This window comes from Aotus nancymaae, unplaced genomic scaffold (assembly GCF_030222135.1).
Source record: "Aotus nancymaae isolate 86718 unplaced genomic scaffold, 86718_ANA_hifiasm-v0.15.2.pri h1tg000016l, whole genome shotgun sequence".
Classification (NCBI taxonomy): Eukaryota; Metazoa; Chordata; class Mammalia; order Primates; family Aotidae; genus Aotus; species Aotus nancymaae.
In genome coordinates, this window is record NW_026988428.1 from 2,275,685 (window position 1) to 2,291,639 (window position 15,955).

Here is a 15,955-nt window from a genome sequence, read left to right on the forward strand (position 1 = left end):
AGTGAGACCTTGCCTCAAAGAAAACAAAAACAAAAAACTAGGAGTGAGCTACTTTACCCAAAAGAACCCTTCAGCGGTTCAAAAGAGATACCACCAAAGTTGTGAAAAGAGCAGGGCTGAACACAGAAAAACTGGTTTAAAGCATGGAAACAGAGAATTGGTCTTTAAGGTTCCCTCTGCCATATTATATGCAACCAGACCCATCACTTCTCAGCTGTGTGCAAACATAATGAAATTTCTTAACATCTCTAACCATCAATTTTCTCATTTGTAATGAAATTAAGAAAATGCCTACTCCATAGGACTATCATGAGGCTGGAGTGAAACAATACATATTAAACACACAGAAAAGTCCCTGGCACATTGTAAGTATGCAATAAAACTTACTGTTGTTTTAAGCCTTTGATGCGATTTGCTTTCTAATTAATTATGGTGTCTATACTACCTTGACAAACACTCTTAAGTAAAATCACCTCTGGGGACACATGAATGGAGACAGAATGGCACTTTCATCTTGTGAGCACAGCGTCCTGATGTATCACAGTGACACTGGCTTAATCTCAAAGCAAGACTAACAATCATAAGGGTCATAGGTAAATACAGTAAAACTTGTAGGAAAAAGGAACTAGACTGACAAGTAGCAATCACTATACCGTAGAGTAGGAGAGTGCCTTGGAGAGCTTCCTAACGTCATTCTGCGAGTATAATAGCTACACATTGCTTACCTTTAAACAAATGAGGACCTGATTATGATTAGAAGTAAAACGTATGAACAAACTGAAATAAGAAAACCAAGTAATCCGTAAGTACCACATAAGAATTGTTATCTAGAAATCATAGTTTGTGCTATCTGAAAATCATTTATTGCAACGACAAAATTAGAGGTTAATTACTTTTTTATTATTGAATTATATTGTAAAGTCTACATCTACAATTTAATCAGGAAGAAATGCTTTGCATTTACATCAACGACACATTTATTCTAATGGAATAAAACAGACACACACAAAAGACCGAGTACATGTTTTTAAAAAATGACTACATGTTTTACCTGGTCCTATTTTTGCTATTTGGACCATACTTTTAAGTGAATTGATCTTACATACATGTTAAGTCTGATTTATCTCCCCACATTTTTAAACACTAAATGAAGCTCCTCACAATTTCTAATTATAAACAAAAGACTGAAAACAATATGGGAAAGAAAGTTTAAAAACAAAGAAAAGTTGAGTAAAAGGTGCCCCCTCTATGGCTCATCTCAAAGAAACACTTTTACTCAGAGAGGCAAACATTTCTGATCTAGGAGTAAGCTTCCCACTCACTCTGTAGGACCTGTACACTCTGCAGAAAGACCTCTAAGTCTTTCTGATCTCAATTGCAAAGTATGTGAAAATGTGTACAAAATATATAAAAGCTAAATATCAGAATAGGGCTAACTGAAATCAAAATTGTATGCTGGTCTAAATATACATTTTCAGCCTCTTCCTTTTTAAAAAGTATCTTTATTTCAGATGATATTTAAAAATAACTTACATTTTTAGTGTGCTTTATGGTCAATGACTGTAAAGTTGAAACTCAAATGAGTCAGTTTAAAATGTTTACGTCTTATTTAATTCTATTGAAATTTTCATCACCTACTACTTTACGTAACCAGGTTATTCATGAGGTAAGTTTCAGCTTAAAAAAAAAAAATCAACCACAAAGAACCATTTCAAGAGTACACAAATCATAATGCCAGCTGGGCACAGTGGCTCATGCCTATAATCTCGGCACTTTGGGAGGCCGAGGAGGATGGATCACTTGAGGTCAGGAGTTCAAGACCAGCCTGGCCAACATGGTAAAACCCCAACTTTACTAAAACTACAAAAATTAGCCGGGCATGGTGGCAGGCAGCTGTAATCCCAGCTACTCGGAGGCTGAGACAGAATTGCTTAAACCCAAGAGGCAGAGGTTGGAGTGAGCTGTGATTGTGCCACTGCACTCTAGCCTGGGTGACAAGTGTGAGACTTCGTCTCCAAAAAATAAAAATAAAATTTAAAAACAAAAAAATCATAATGCCCACCTCTTATTCAGAGTATACAACTTTATTAACTACTGCATATGATGTAAAATAAAAGCAAGTACTTTTTGTACTTTTTTTTGAGACAGTGTCTCGCTCTGTTGCCAGACTGGAGTGCAGTATTGTGATCTTGGTTCACTGCAACCTCTGCCTCCCAGGTTTGAGCGATTCTCCTGCCTCAGCCTCCCAAGTAGCTGGGACTACAGGCGCACGCCACCACGCCCAGCTAATATTTTGTATTTTTAGTAGAGACAGGATTTCACCATTTTGGCCAGGATGGTCTCAATCTCCTGATCTTGTGATCTTTCCATGGGGGCCTCCCAACATGCTGGGATTACAGGCGTGAGCCACCACGCCCGGCCCTTTTTGTACTTTCTAATCAAATTATGCTGGGAAATAGGGCAGAAAAAACTTGGCAAAATTTCTTTTTGGTAACAAGACAATGCAATAATGAATCTAAATGAAACATAAGACCAGTGTTTACAATATCTAACTTCTAAACAAACATACATACACTTACTTATCCAAAACATATTTTGGTTGCAAACTGGATTGACTGTGTTACAGCCTTATAGCTAGCTAACAGCTTTTTAAAACATATACAGCTAGCTAACAATTCTCTAAAATATGTGTATGTTACGCTAAATGATCTCTGCTAAAAATCAATTGTATGTAAATGGGTCTTACTGAAGTAGGACTTTCATGATACTGTAAGTCTTAAAAAGTACGATAGGGCTGCAACAATATTATTACTATTAATAAAGGTTACAGAAGAGATTATTGCTGTACTTTTCCTCATAAACACCATCAAACTTTGTTGCAGTTACAGAAAGTACAACCAAGTTACTTTTCCTCTTAACTGAATTTCATTGTTTCACGTTTGTAGTTTTTATTCAGCAGAGAATTCTTAAAATCTTTTCTGTAAGAATTCTAAGTATTTAAATGTGTTGCTTCACATTATACTACCATGTTTTGCCCTTCTTGTTTCCCAAATACACAAAAAACATATACATTTTTTCAAAAATGAAATAATATGCCCACATTAAAAAAATAAAGCCTACAAAAAGTTCCAGAGCTAAAAAAGATTATTCATATGGCACAAAGTGATCTCCTACTAGTCCAAAGTTCAAAAACATTTTAATGAAGTCCATTTATATATATTTTGTTTGCTTTTCAATGGAATACTATATTTATTGAGGCAAAATCACATTATTTTTAGTTCTTGGAGTCAACAAGCATACACAAATGTTTTTCAACACTGTTATTAAAAATAGGAGACCAAGTTGACTGTGCCAAAGAGATACCATTCAGTTGGATTTTGTAGCATTAACAGAAAGAAAATTAGAGAAGGGATTTACTTGGTTGGTTTCCATAGCTTGATAAACCAAAAACAAAAAAACTACCACAACAACAAACAGCAAAATTTTTATCCATACGGGAATGGAGCGTCCCTTTTTTGTCTTTTCTGACTTGACATCTGCCAAGGGAACATACTTAGGAACATATTTAGACGAAAAAGACTCCTCCATCCTGAAATCACTGAGTTCTAATGGTCGGCCTGCAGCCCCTTTGATTGGTCTGCGGCAACTAGCACTGTTGGGAGTGAAAGGAGGAAGAGAAAAATAATTTTAGATAAAGACATGATTTAGAGCAATAACATAAAATGTCATTGCCACTCCTAATTCCAAGCACATTCTCTGACATAACAGTAGAAAATTGATACATATAAAGCAGTGAGGTCAGTCAGCCTATTTAAAACTTCTACACATTTTCTATTTTAAAAGTTAGATGGGCCGGGCATGGTGGCTCATGCCTGTAATCACAGCACTTTGAGAGGCTGAGGAGGGTGGATCACCTGAGGTTAGGAGTTCAAGACCAGCCTGGCCAACACAGTGAAACCCTGTCTCTACAGAAATTAGCCGGGCATAATGGTGGGTGCCTGTAATTCCAGCTACTCAGGAGGCTGAGGCAGAATTGCTTGAACCTGGGAGGCAGAGGTTGTAATGAGCCGATTGCACCCCTGTACTCCAGTGTGGGCGACAGAGCAAGATCCGTCTCAAAAAAAAAAAAAAAAAAAAAAAAAAAGTTAAATGCATTCTTTATTAGAAAATAATATTCAAAACATGGATAGTCACTAAACCTGCCTTCTTAAAGGCTCTTCAAAGCTAATGTTTAGGAGTAAAGAGGAAAAACAAAACATAGTTTTGGTTTTGTTTCTTTCAGTTAAAATTTAAGATATACAGGCCAGGTGCGGTGACTCATGCCTATGATCCCAGCACTTCGGGAGGTCAAGGCAGATCATGAGGTCAGGAGTTCGAGAGCAGCCTGGCCAACATGGTGAAATCCCATCTCTACTAAAAATACAAAAATTAGCTGGCTGTGGTGGCATGCACCTGTAGTCCCAGCTACTTGGGAGGCTGAGGTGGGAGAACTGCTTGAATCTGAGAGGTGGAGGTTTCAGTGAGCCAAGATCATGCTACTGCACTCCAGCCTGGGTAACAGAATAAGACTTCATCCCCAAAACAAAACAAAACAAAACCAAAAATATATATATATATATGCATATAATATATATTAAATATATATATATAAATACAGCATTTTCAATTAGAAAAGAGAAATTTGGGGGAAAAAGTATTTCTTACTAGATTTTTGTTTAGATTTTAAAATATAAATTAAGTAGTAAGTAAATGATTTATTTAAAATCCTTTTACCAAAGTTAATTTTGAAACTCATTCAACTTTCAAGGATATTTACTGGTGGGCTTAGGGCAATTAAACTGCTCCCCCAAAAAACAGTTCATTCACTTATTTATTTAAGAGTCAGGGAGTAGATGGAGTCTCATTATGTTGCCCAGACTGGTCTCAAACTCCTGGGCTCAAGCGATCCACCTGCCTCAGTCTCTTGAGTAGCTGGGACTATAGGCATGCACTATTGTACCTGACTCCAAAAAAATAGCTTAATTCTGGGCACAGAGGTACATTAACTTTGTGATGAAGAATTAAAAATAAAGATTCCCTACTAGAATACACTAGTATTCATTTCAATGTATCTGAATACCTAATTCCTGTTGGTGTAGATGCTTCATAGGGGAACATTTCCTTAAGAATATCCCTTTCTACTCTTCTTTCCTCTGTTTTTTCTCCCACCTAATAAGAAAGAAAGAAACAAACAATCACAAATTAAAATTTAGTGTAAACGCACAATAATTAAAACATAATTTTAAATAAAGGTTTTAGAGAACAAAATGCCCTTAAACTCTATCATTTGGCAGATTTTAAAACTGCCATTTCTAAAGTATTATCTAGGTATCCACATGTTTCCAAGGCTCTCTTCAAGTTTCTTTAATATAAAGATACCTTATATATGTGGTTATTAGGGTGAAAAACTGCCACACATTCAAATTAACTGGGGGAAAAAAATTCAGTAACCTAACATGGCAGTGTTAATTCCCTCATTGATTTTCTATGTTTTTCACTATTAAGAGTATATTGTTTCTTCATTTAAGAATTCTGTAATAAAAGATAAAATTCAGAAGATACTCAATTAACATGAACCTTTAGCAAATTTTATGTTTTTAAACTATAGAGTCAATGCAATATGCCCAAATTTAAAAAATAAAGAATAATGTTTAGGTTGTTTTGCTATGTTTACCTTTATGTCCAGAACAAATAAATGTTTCAGCTCCTTTTGTAAGGATTCATCCAAATTAATATGCACCATGCAGTTAGTACTTTCAAGCTTAATTATACAGGAGTTAACCCATTCCAGCACCACGTAAAGTAACCTTAAAGTCTCTTATTTGACCCGTCAACAAAATAAAGTGTAGCCACCCTCACAGCCCAGCAGCACTTTCAAACTTGCATCCATGACAAACAGAACATATTTGTAAGCAGCACACAAATGACCACTCCCTTGAAAACTGGAGCTTAAAAGGGATATAGTAAGCAAAAGGATAGTATTAGCATGTCATACTATATTAGTTAATTTGTTTTCAATAATAAAAGTGTCCTTAAAATAATAATATATGCATATTTACACACACCACCCAATAAAGAAAGCTCTGCTCCCTCCCACTCCAAAAAAAAAAAAAAAAAACAAATATAAATATTTCCTCTTTGAAAGATCAATGATATCATCGATCTAAATTATATTCATTTACTTCAGCTCTTGTCAATGGTTTCTTTGGTGCTCTTCTGGATATGTCTGAGAATTCAGTGATTGGCAGAATAGGAGATGCATGCTTGAAATTTCCAGTCACCCTATTGACAACCTGCCAAGATTCAAATTATTCAGACTCAGAATTATCCAAACATAACACAGAACTTAAAAAGAAAAAGATATTTTATCTCTGTAATATTAGAAATTTTCCCTTAGTAAAGATTTAAGCAACAGCGGCTACAAACACAACTCCGTGCTTCATATACGAAGCCTCATTCTTCAAATATTTTAACAAAAATTATCCTTATACTTTCTTGTACATGAATCAAATGTCTGTACATAAATTGGATATTATAGAAAAATTCTAAAATTCAGAACTATATGGGGAAAATCAGTTTAGAACTTAAAAAAAAAAAACATGTAAATTTGAGATTTGCCAAAATATACCACCTCCCCATCTCCAATTAAAGGGTAATTTACAAAGAATACCACTTGTATAGTTTATGAAACATATTTACTAAGGATTCGTTGCTTGAAGCCATTATAGTTTCAGCTATGGGAGTACTCTCTGAAATTACTGCACCATCTATACGAAAATGTTCTGAAGTTTCCACCTGTTAGTTTGAAAACAAAACAAAAACAATAAATATAAAATAATACTAAAACCCTACCAATCTGAAAACCCAATTCTAAGGAATAAGCCTTGCATCACCCTTTTCCTTGGAGTTCTTCTTGACCCTCTTGTAGATTCCCTAGTTAATGCCTGCAGAGGTCCGCCTTTTGAAGATCCACTTGTCCATTCAGTTTCAGTTATTCCAGCTTGAGAATAGCTCTATTCAAGCATCAACACATTAAAAAGTCATATTCTAACATCAAATACTGTAATAAAGGCCATACTGGCACACTGAGAAGCCATAAAATAAAAGCCTCCAAATGCCAGCATTTACAAACAATGCTATGCCCTCTAAATATTCCTAAATGTATTAATTGAACTGATATTTAGGCATCAGAAAACACTTAAGTGGTAAAATACACTAAAGAATCCACCTATAATAGCTCACAAATTATAAAAATGATGGGAAAAAACGCACATCTATCACCAGTTCCTTTTTGACTTTTTGTTTCAGAAAACACTTAAAACGTGGTAAATACACTAAAGAATCCACATGTATTAGCTCATAAATTATCATAAAAATGATGGAAAAAAAGTACATCAACTATCACTGGTTCCCTTTTTGACTCACTGTTTGCTATTTGGCTCTAGAATTGGAGCTACATCTGTCCAAACAAAAAGCAGACTGATCATGACTTAGAACAAAGTCATCTATTACAAGTTAATTTCCTTTTAAAACAAAAATACAAACTTTTATAATTGTTGTATGAGGCCCCGGGTTCGTTCCCCGGCATCTCCACACACACACACACACACACACACACACACACACACACACACACACACACACACACACAAACTTTTATAATTGTTAGCATAGACTAAACATTATTTCAGTATGGTTAGAATCATTATAGTAGAATCAGTTTAAATTATAATCCCACATATAGCTTATTTGCACTAAAGAATTCACAGGTGTCAAACTTTTCCTGGAAATAGATAAAAAATTAGGCAGCCACAAAACCCATGTGGTCATTCTTATAATAAATATGCAAGCCTAATGTCACTTTCAAATCTCAATGCTATTCATATGTCATTACGGAAAGACAGAAAAGTAATAGCTGTTATCTTTCGGTCCCAGATTAATTTCTTTTTTCTTTGAGACAGAGTTTCGCTCTTTTACCCAGGCTGGAGTGCAGTGGCGCGATCTCGGCTCACAGCAACCTCCGCCTTCCGGTTTCAAGAGATTCTCCTGCCTGAGACTCCCAAGGAGCTGGGATTTACAGGCGCCTGCCACCATGCCTGGCTAATTTTCGTATTTTTAGTAGAGATGGAGTTACACCATGTTGGCCAGGCTGGTCTTGAACTCCTGACCTCGTGATCCGCCCACTTTGGTCTCCCAAAGTGCTGGGATTACAGGTGTGAGCTGCCTCACACAGCCAATCCCAGAATTTCTTTCACTGATCATTCCTCATTTACAAAAAATCCAGCAGTTCTTACATACTAATTTAAAACCCATTAGATCAGTTCTTAAATTGTAATGTGCCTATCAGTCATTTGAAGCTTTTGTTAAAATGCAGATTCTGATTCTGTAGCTCTTGGGTAGGGCCTGAAATTCCACATTCCTAGTAGCAAGGTTTTCAGTTTTGAACCCACTATTACCAGATGATTCTTTTAAATTATTTTAACTAGAAAACATCCATCAAATAAATAAAAAAAAAAAAAAGAAAAAAAAAAAGAAAAAAAAAAAGAAAGAAAACATCCATCAACGATTAGTATTATAGAATGTGTCTCTGTTGTCACTTTTGTTTTCAAGCTAATATTTAACCTAGATTACTAACTGATAGTTTTATGTCTCAGTCAGTGTCTATGAAATTTAAAGACAGATTTTTAAAAAAACTTCAATCCTGTGATGAGTGGTCATCCAACAAATATGCCTAAATGGCTGGAAGTAATGTTACCAAAAACAAAAATACTACGCAAGTTACAGACATAGTCTCATAAATCATGGTTTTGTATTTATCTATATTTGGAATTGACATCACAAGAGTTTTGAGGCCAGGCGTGGTGGCTCATACCTGTAATCCCAGCACTTTGGGAGGCTGAGATGGGCCTGAGGTCAGGAGTTCGAGACCAGCCTGACCAACATGGAGAAACCCCTTCTCCACTAAAAATACAAAATGATTGGGGAATGGTGGCACATGCCTGTAATCCCAGCTACAGGGGCGGCTGAGGCAGAAGAGTAGCTTGAACCTGGGAGGCGGAGGGCTGTGGTGACCCAAGATCGTGCCATTGTACTCTAGTCTGGGCAGTAAGAGCAAAATTCCCGTCTCAAAAAAAAGAGAGAAGAGTTTTCAGTCACAATCTGAATCTTTGGATTCCTTATCTTATCAATTAGGAAATATTTGTTGAATGCAAATTACTCCCAAAGAGAAATTTGTAAACATATTAAGACATACATAGAGTAAGTAATTTTTGTTTTTTTTTTTGAGACAGTCTAGCTCTGACACCCAGGCTGGAGTGCAGTGGCACAATCTCAGCTCACTGTAACCTCCAAACTCCAAGTTCAAGCGATTCTCCTGCCTCAGCCTCCTGAGTATCTGGGATTACATGCACTAGCCACCATGCCTGGTTGATTTTTTGTATTTTTAGTAGAGATGGGGTTTCGCCATGTTGGCCAGGCTGGTCTTGAATTCCTGACCTTAGGTGATCCACCCACTCCTCAGCCTCTCAAAGTGCTGGGATTGAGGGTGTGAGCCATTGCACCTGGCCAGAGTAAATACTTTTTAATAGTCCAATTTCTAAATATTTGAAAGGATAGTTTTATAATTTGAGATTCTCAATCCTGTGGCACAGTATCATCAAGGAAAGCTTAAAAAAAAAAAAATCAAATGCCCCCAACCCTACCATAACCAATTAAATCAGAATCTCTTCTAGAAGGGCCTGGGCATAGATAATTCCTAAAGCTCCTGAGATAATTAAAATCCACCTTAATCTAAAGAACCTACTATCAATTTAAGTAAAACATGACCAACATGGTTACTCATACTAAATTTAAACAACAACAACAAAAAAACAGCCTCATATTCCTCCATTAAAGAACAGTACTTTCAGATACTGCTGGTGGGAATGAGAAATGCTTCAACTCATATGCAGATGAATGTAATGGTGAGATCACCTAGCAATTTTACTTGCAGACATCCCCAAGATAAACTGGCAAAAAACATGCAATGACACATGTAAAATGCTGCTCATGGTTCTTCCTGGCATTATTCGTAACAAGACAGCTGAAAAAAACTCAAATATTCACCAAATGGAGAGTGGTTAAATTACAGCGCATCCATAAAATGCAACACATAAACTGCAGTTGTCCAAAGCAATGAGGAAGATGGCTACATCCTGAAATGGAGTAATATCTAGGATATGTGTTCAGGTTAAAAACAGAAAAATAAAGGTACAAAGCAGGTTGCCTTTTATGTAAGGGGAAAGCATATATAAATCTATATATTTACTTATATTTTCAAAAACAAAAATAGAAACCAAAACTTAATAAAAATGGTTATCTATAGATGGAAGGGAAAAGGATAGAAGCCAGAATTCTGACTCTACCTTACTTTGCCTACACAGAACTACATATATACTCTCAACACAATTAAAAATTAATAAAAGAGGGCCGGGCGCGGTGGCTCACGCCTGTAATCCCAGCACTTTGGGAGGCCAAGGCGGGTGGATCACGAGGTCAAGAGATCGAGACCATCCTGGTCAACATGGTGAAACCCCGTCTCTACTAAAAATACAAAAAAATTAGCTGGGCATGGTGGCGCGTGCCTGTAATCCCAGCTACTCGGGAGGCTGAGGCAGGAGAATTGCCTGAACCCAGGAGGCAGAGGTTGCGGTGAGCCGAGATCGCGCCATTGCACTCCAGCCTGGGTAACAAGAGCGAAACTCCGTTTCAAAAAAAAAAAAAAAAAAAAAAAAAAAAAAAAAAATTAATAAAAGAAAATGCAATCCTAATATTACAGAACAAAAAAACCTAACTATATATTAAGTTGGTGGCCGTATGACACAAAGAAAAAAATCCTTTCAAGTGAATTTAAGCACAGTAGTTTGACTTTACATTCTAGTGGGATATGTCCTAAAGACAAGGAAAACAAAATCCCAAATTGCATTTAACAGCCTTATTCTTAGTAGTAATACTGTATTATTTAGAAACACATATATGTTGTGATACTAACATAAGTAACAATATCATTTGAAGAACCAAGATATTCAGCATAAGAGAAAAAAGATACAAGTATAACACCCAAAATTAGCCTGTATTTGTAAATTTGAAATATCACCATGAATTAATGATTTACCTAGCACTATCTACAAAAAGACCCAGAAACAATGACAACCAGTAGGAATGAACAGGATAGCATCCAAATTGTTGTGCCTCCATATAGTATTTTCTATTAAAAGGATCAGGGTTCCTTGGAAACATGGCTGATTCCAGGTATGATACAGGAAGTATACAAGAGTCTGGGACATCTTAGTGTTCAAGAAAACAAGAAACTATCAAAGATAAATGGGGGAGGGAATTAAAAAATACAGGAACCAACTTAGTAATCCCTAACGGCTAGAGATGGTACAATGTGAACATGAAAAAAGAATAATGACCACAACTGATCATAAATTCAATACATAAAAAAACTAGAGTATTCAAAAAAAAAATTGGCCAGGCACAATGGCTCATGCCTGTAACCCCAGCACTCTGGGAGGCCAAGGTTAGAGTATCACTTGAACCCAGGAGTTTCAGACCAGTCTTGCCAAAGTGGCAAAACCTTCTCTCTATAAAAAATACAACAGTTAGCTAGGTATGGTGGTGTGTGCCTACGGTCCTAGCTACTTGGAAGACTGAGGCAAGAAGATCCCTTGGGCTCAAGGTTGAGGATACAGCAAGCCAAGATCATGCCACTGCAGTCCAGCCTGGGCAAGAGCATCTGACACACACAATTTTTTTTATTGATCACCTTTTGAAGTGACATCAATAATTTAATTTGAAAACTGATAAAAGGGAAAAGCATTTCTCCTAGTTCTCTTGTATGAATTTATTTCAAGTAAACTATGAAGTTTGTAAGGAAAAATTGTTTATAGAGGAATTTCAGTAAAAGTGAGAAAAATCAACATTTTTTGATTGAGGGAGACTCCATCTCAAATTAAAAAAAAGTAATTAAAGCTTACTTTTACTTACAAAATAGACCTAGGCAATAATCATCAATGGCTGTTAGAACCACTAAATGAAAGGGCAATGTGGCTTTATAATGGAAGGATTAGGCTTTTGACATCTAAACCAATTCTAATTTTGGCATAATCAAAAAGACACTCTATACCTCCTGAAACGATGTAACAGGAAGGCCACAGCATCATTTATTAAGTATTCTTGTGAAAGAAACTGAACGTGGATCTGAACAACCCTCTGGATCTGTGCCATCCAACATAGTAGGCCACTAGCCACATGTGGCCATTTAAATAAAAATTAAAACTTAAGTTTCTCAGCCACACTAGCCACCATTCAAGTAGTCAACAGCTAGTGGCTACTGTAATGAATAGCACAGATACAAAACATTTCTATCACAGAAAGGTCTACTGCATAGCTCACTACAGGTCTAACCCACTCTATGAAAATGAAGCGCAGAGAAAAGCAAATTAAATGACATAAAGAAGCAACTGCCAAATCCAGAATGTTGGGAAATTCTCTAACGACCTAGTTTTAACGACCTAGTTTCTTCACCAAATAAATGGAGGGAAGAGAAACAGTTACAGTGGTAAGAGTTACAGACTTGAGAGATTAAAACAACTAAAAATCAAACATGATATGTGGATCCTGTTTGGATCCTGATTTGAACAACATAATCATAAATGACACATTTATGAAACTAGAGAAATTTGAATATGAATTAGATATGAATAAATTAATTTTATTAGGTGTGATACTGACATTGTCACTGGAACAGCACTTTCAGAGATATATGCTAAAATACTGACTTTTTAATATGTGAAACAGTATGTCAGAGATTACTTAAATATATCCATGAAAAAGCAAAACAAAAAAATCAAAAGCAATTTAAGACAGGGCACGGTGGCTCATGCCTATAATCCTAGCACTTTGGGAAGCCAAGGCATGTGGATCACTTGAGGTCAGGAGTTTTTGAGATGCTTGGCCAACATGGTGAAACCCCATCTCTAATAAAAATACAAAAACTAGCCAGGTGTGGTGGCATGTGCCTGCAATCCCAGCTGAGTAGGAGGCTGAGGCAGGAAAATTGCTTAAACCTGGGAGGCAGAGGTTCCAAGTGAGCCGAGATCGCGCCATTGTACTCTAGCCTGGGCGACAGAGGGAGACTCCATCTCAAAAAAAAAAGAAAAAAAAAAGGGAATTAAAGCTAGAAGGTGTAAGGTGATGAAACAAAGCTGGTGAAACACTGACAACTGTGGCACAGCTGTAACTGGAAGGTCATTAACTCTTCCCTCCACTCTTCCACGTTTTAAATTTTCTGCATTAAAGCCACTGTCTAATTCTGCCTGTCATCTAAACCAACACTCCTTTGACTATTTACTCTGCCCCTCAGTTTAGATTCCCCCAACTCAATTATCCCTTAGACCATCTTTATTTTATTTATTTATTTACTTATTTTTGAGATGGAGTTTCGCTTGACATACAGACGAGTACTGTGGGGCTATCTCGGCTCACTGTAAGCTCCACCTCCTAGGTTCAAGCGATTCTCCTGCCTCAGCCTCCCAAGTAGCTGGGATTACAGGCACCTACCATGTTGGGCAGGCTGGTCTTGAACTCCTGACCTCAGGTGATCCGCTCATCTAGGCCTCCCAAAGTGTTGGGATTACAGGCGTGGGCCATGTGCCTGGACTAGACCATCTTTAATACCAAGACCATCTTTAACACCATGCCCCCTCCCCTTGTTTTAACCTATTATATGATCAGTCACATACTCTTGCTAACACCGTATCATCTTGCCTTCAAACTGGACCAAAATTTTCCATGCTTGTCTGTTTCAGTGTCCTTCACCAGATTTTCCTAAATTCTCTTGTTCTGTTATTTCCTTATTCTTCAACATGCTCCTGAAGCTCTTTGTTAGGACTACTACATAAAAGGGCAGTAAAATATGTATTCCAGTATTTGGTTCTATGTTAAACAAAATCTTCATTCATTCAATGCTCTGTACGTTCTTGTCACGAAGCTCATTCCCAAAAAATTGTTCTGAAATTCAACTTATCAACCACAGCAAATGAAGGGAGAGATTTGGCTTAAGGAGTCAAGAATAATTCCTCTAAGGATTTGATTTTAAAGCAAACAGGCCGGTGCGGTGGCTCACACCTGTAATCCTAGCACTCTGGGAAGCTGAGGCGGGTGGATCACCTGAGGTCAGGAGTTCATGACCAGCCTGGCCAACATGGTGACCATTTCTACTAAAAATACAAAGATCAGCTGGGCGTGGTGGCATGTGCCTGTAATCCCAGCTACTGGGGAGGCTAAGACAGGAGAATCACTTGTGGAGGTAAGGGGGAGGATGTGGTGGACGGAGGTTGCAGTGAGCAGGGATCACACCACTGTACTACAGCCTGGGAGACAAGAGCAAAACTCTGTCTCAGAAAGTAAAAAAAAGACAAACAGGAGATGGAAAAGATAAATAACCAACTAGGCAGATCTTTGAGCTAGATATAGTAGGGGTAAGTGACTCTAGGAATAGCTGTCTTATAAAGCATCAGTCAAATTAACGCTGGGTTAGTCAACAATTGGTTCTCTGTTCATTGACACCTACGCTTATTTTTTCCTTAGTTTCTCACATTTTGCTTTTGAAAAACTGAATTGCCTCTCCCACAATAAAAAAGGTAAATTTTCATCTGAAATAAGGGAAGAAAACTGTGGTCTTAGGACCTGACTAGCTTCAGAGTTTAGGGAAGAATCACAGAACACAAGACAGGCAAACATAAAATCAAAGCGAGAAATCTAGAGACAAAGACACAAATATAATACCTTTCCATTGCCTTTTAAAGAAACTGTGTCAAAAGTGCCTAGATATTTCCACCTTTTAAAATATTTCTTTCAAAACGCAGTATAAATGCCTTTGAACCACGCTTAGCACAGACTCACAGATGAGACATGTATTAAAAACTTGCTTTTGCTGTAATCAAAGGCTACACTACTGACAAAACTCACAAAGTTTAGATTTCTAATATCATTTAACAACAGAATTAAGTTTATTTAGAGTGCTGGAATCTGGGTGTCAACACTTAAAGGCTAAAACACAGATTAGTGTTGTCAGGAGATTATTTATAATTGTACATGTGATCATAAAACTAAAGATACCTGGTTGTGCTCAACTCTTCTTTGCTTGAGTGTTACTGGAGTCTTTGCTCTGCCCTTTAGTGGTTCTCTCTTCTCAAGCTTGAGCTCTATTTTAGAGTCTGGAAATAACATTAGAGAAACCATTACTCTCTGAAACATACAATAAACGATGATGTATTCCTAATATTAATCTGGAACCCTGGTTTTAGGCACATTAAAAGGTAAAAAACAAGTCTACTGGTAATACCTCACTAGTCAAAATTGTCTAACTGCAATTTATCTTGAAAACTTTTCCATTATTTGTACCATTTTTTGCTTATCTCCCTCTTTTATCTGACGACCATTTCTTCCTATTTCTCCTTTCCTTTTTCTGGGACTAATAGTTTTGAACATGAAGTGAATTCAAAATGCTCCCACAAAATCTTTTCACTAAAAAACAATTTAGATGTGGAAAAAGGCCATTTAAAACACATAGTTGTTACCATTGTTTTGTTCATACAGTATACTACTGTACAGCAAAGGTTGGCTCACTAAATTAAAATTTGGAACATGGAAGGGAAATTTTAAAAATGAAACAAAAAAAACCCTCATAAAGCACCAAGCTTTTCTAATAAATAACTGCCTTAACATTAGTAAGTGTAGTATAAAAGGTTTTTTGATGTAGTTACAAAAAACCTAAATACAACTGAGGTAAAGGAATCTTGTTCACAGAAAAGTATAAACAATCACAAATCACTTCTCATCCCATTCCATATAACAAAGATAACATTTCTTA

General features: G+C 36.6%; 1 protein-coding gene across 2 annotated transcripts in view; it reads right to left on the minus strand.

Annotated features, from left to right (window-relative positions):
* Positions 1–878: 878 nt before the first annotated feature.
* Positions 879–15,955, minus strand: part of TMPO (thymopoietin) — a 35,326-nt gene continuing 20,249 nt past the window's right edge. Inside the window, exons 4-9 of one of the 2 annotated variants that reach the window (XM_012469296.3) lie at positions 15,202–15,299; positions 6,933–7,052; positions 6,739–6,834; positions 6,222–6,332; positions 5,120–5,208; positions 879–3,652 (exon numbers count right to left, since the gene is read on the minus strand). In XM_012469296.3, the coding sequence (XP_012324719.1) occupies positions 3,367–3,652; positions 5,120–5,208; positions 6,222–6,332; positions 6,739–6,834; positions 6,933–7,052; positions 15,202–15,299 (800 nt within the window). In that variant the 3' untranslated portion in view covers positions 879–3,366. The remainder of the gene's footprint in view (positions 3,653–5,119; positions 5,209–6,221; positions 6,333–6,738; positions 6,835–6,932; positions 7,053–15,201; positions 15,300–15,955) is intronic. The other variant, XM_012469297.3, reaches the window with a different exon arrangement.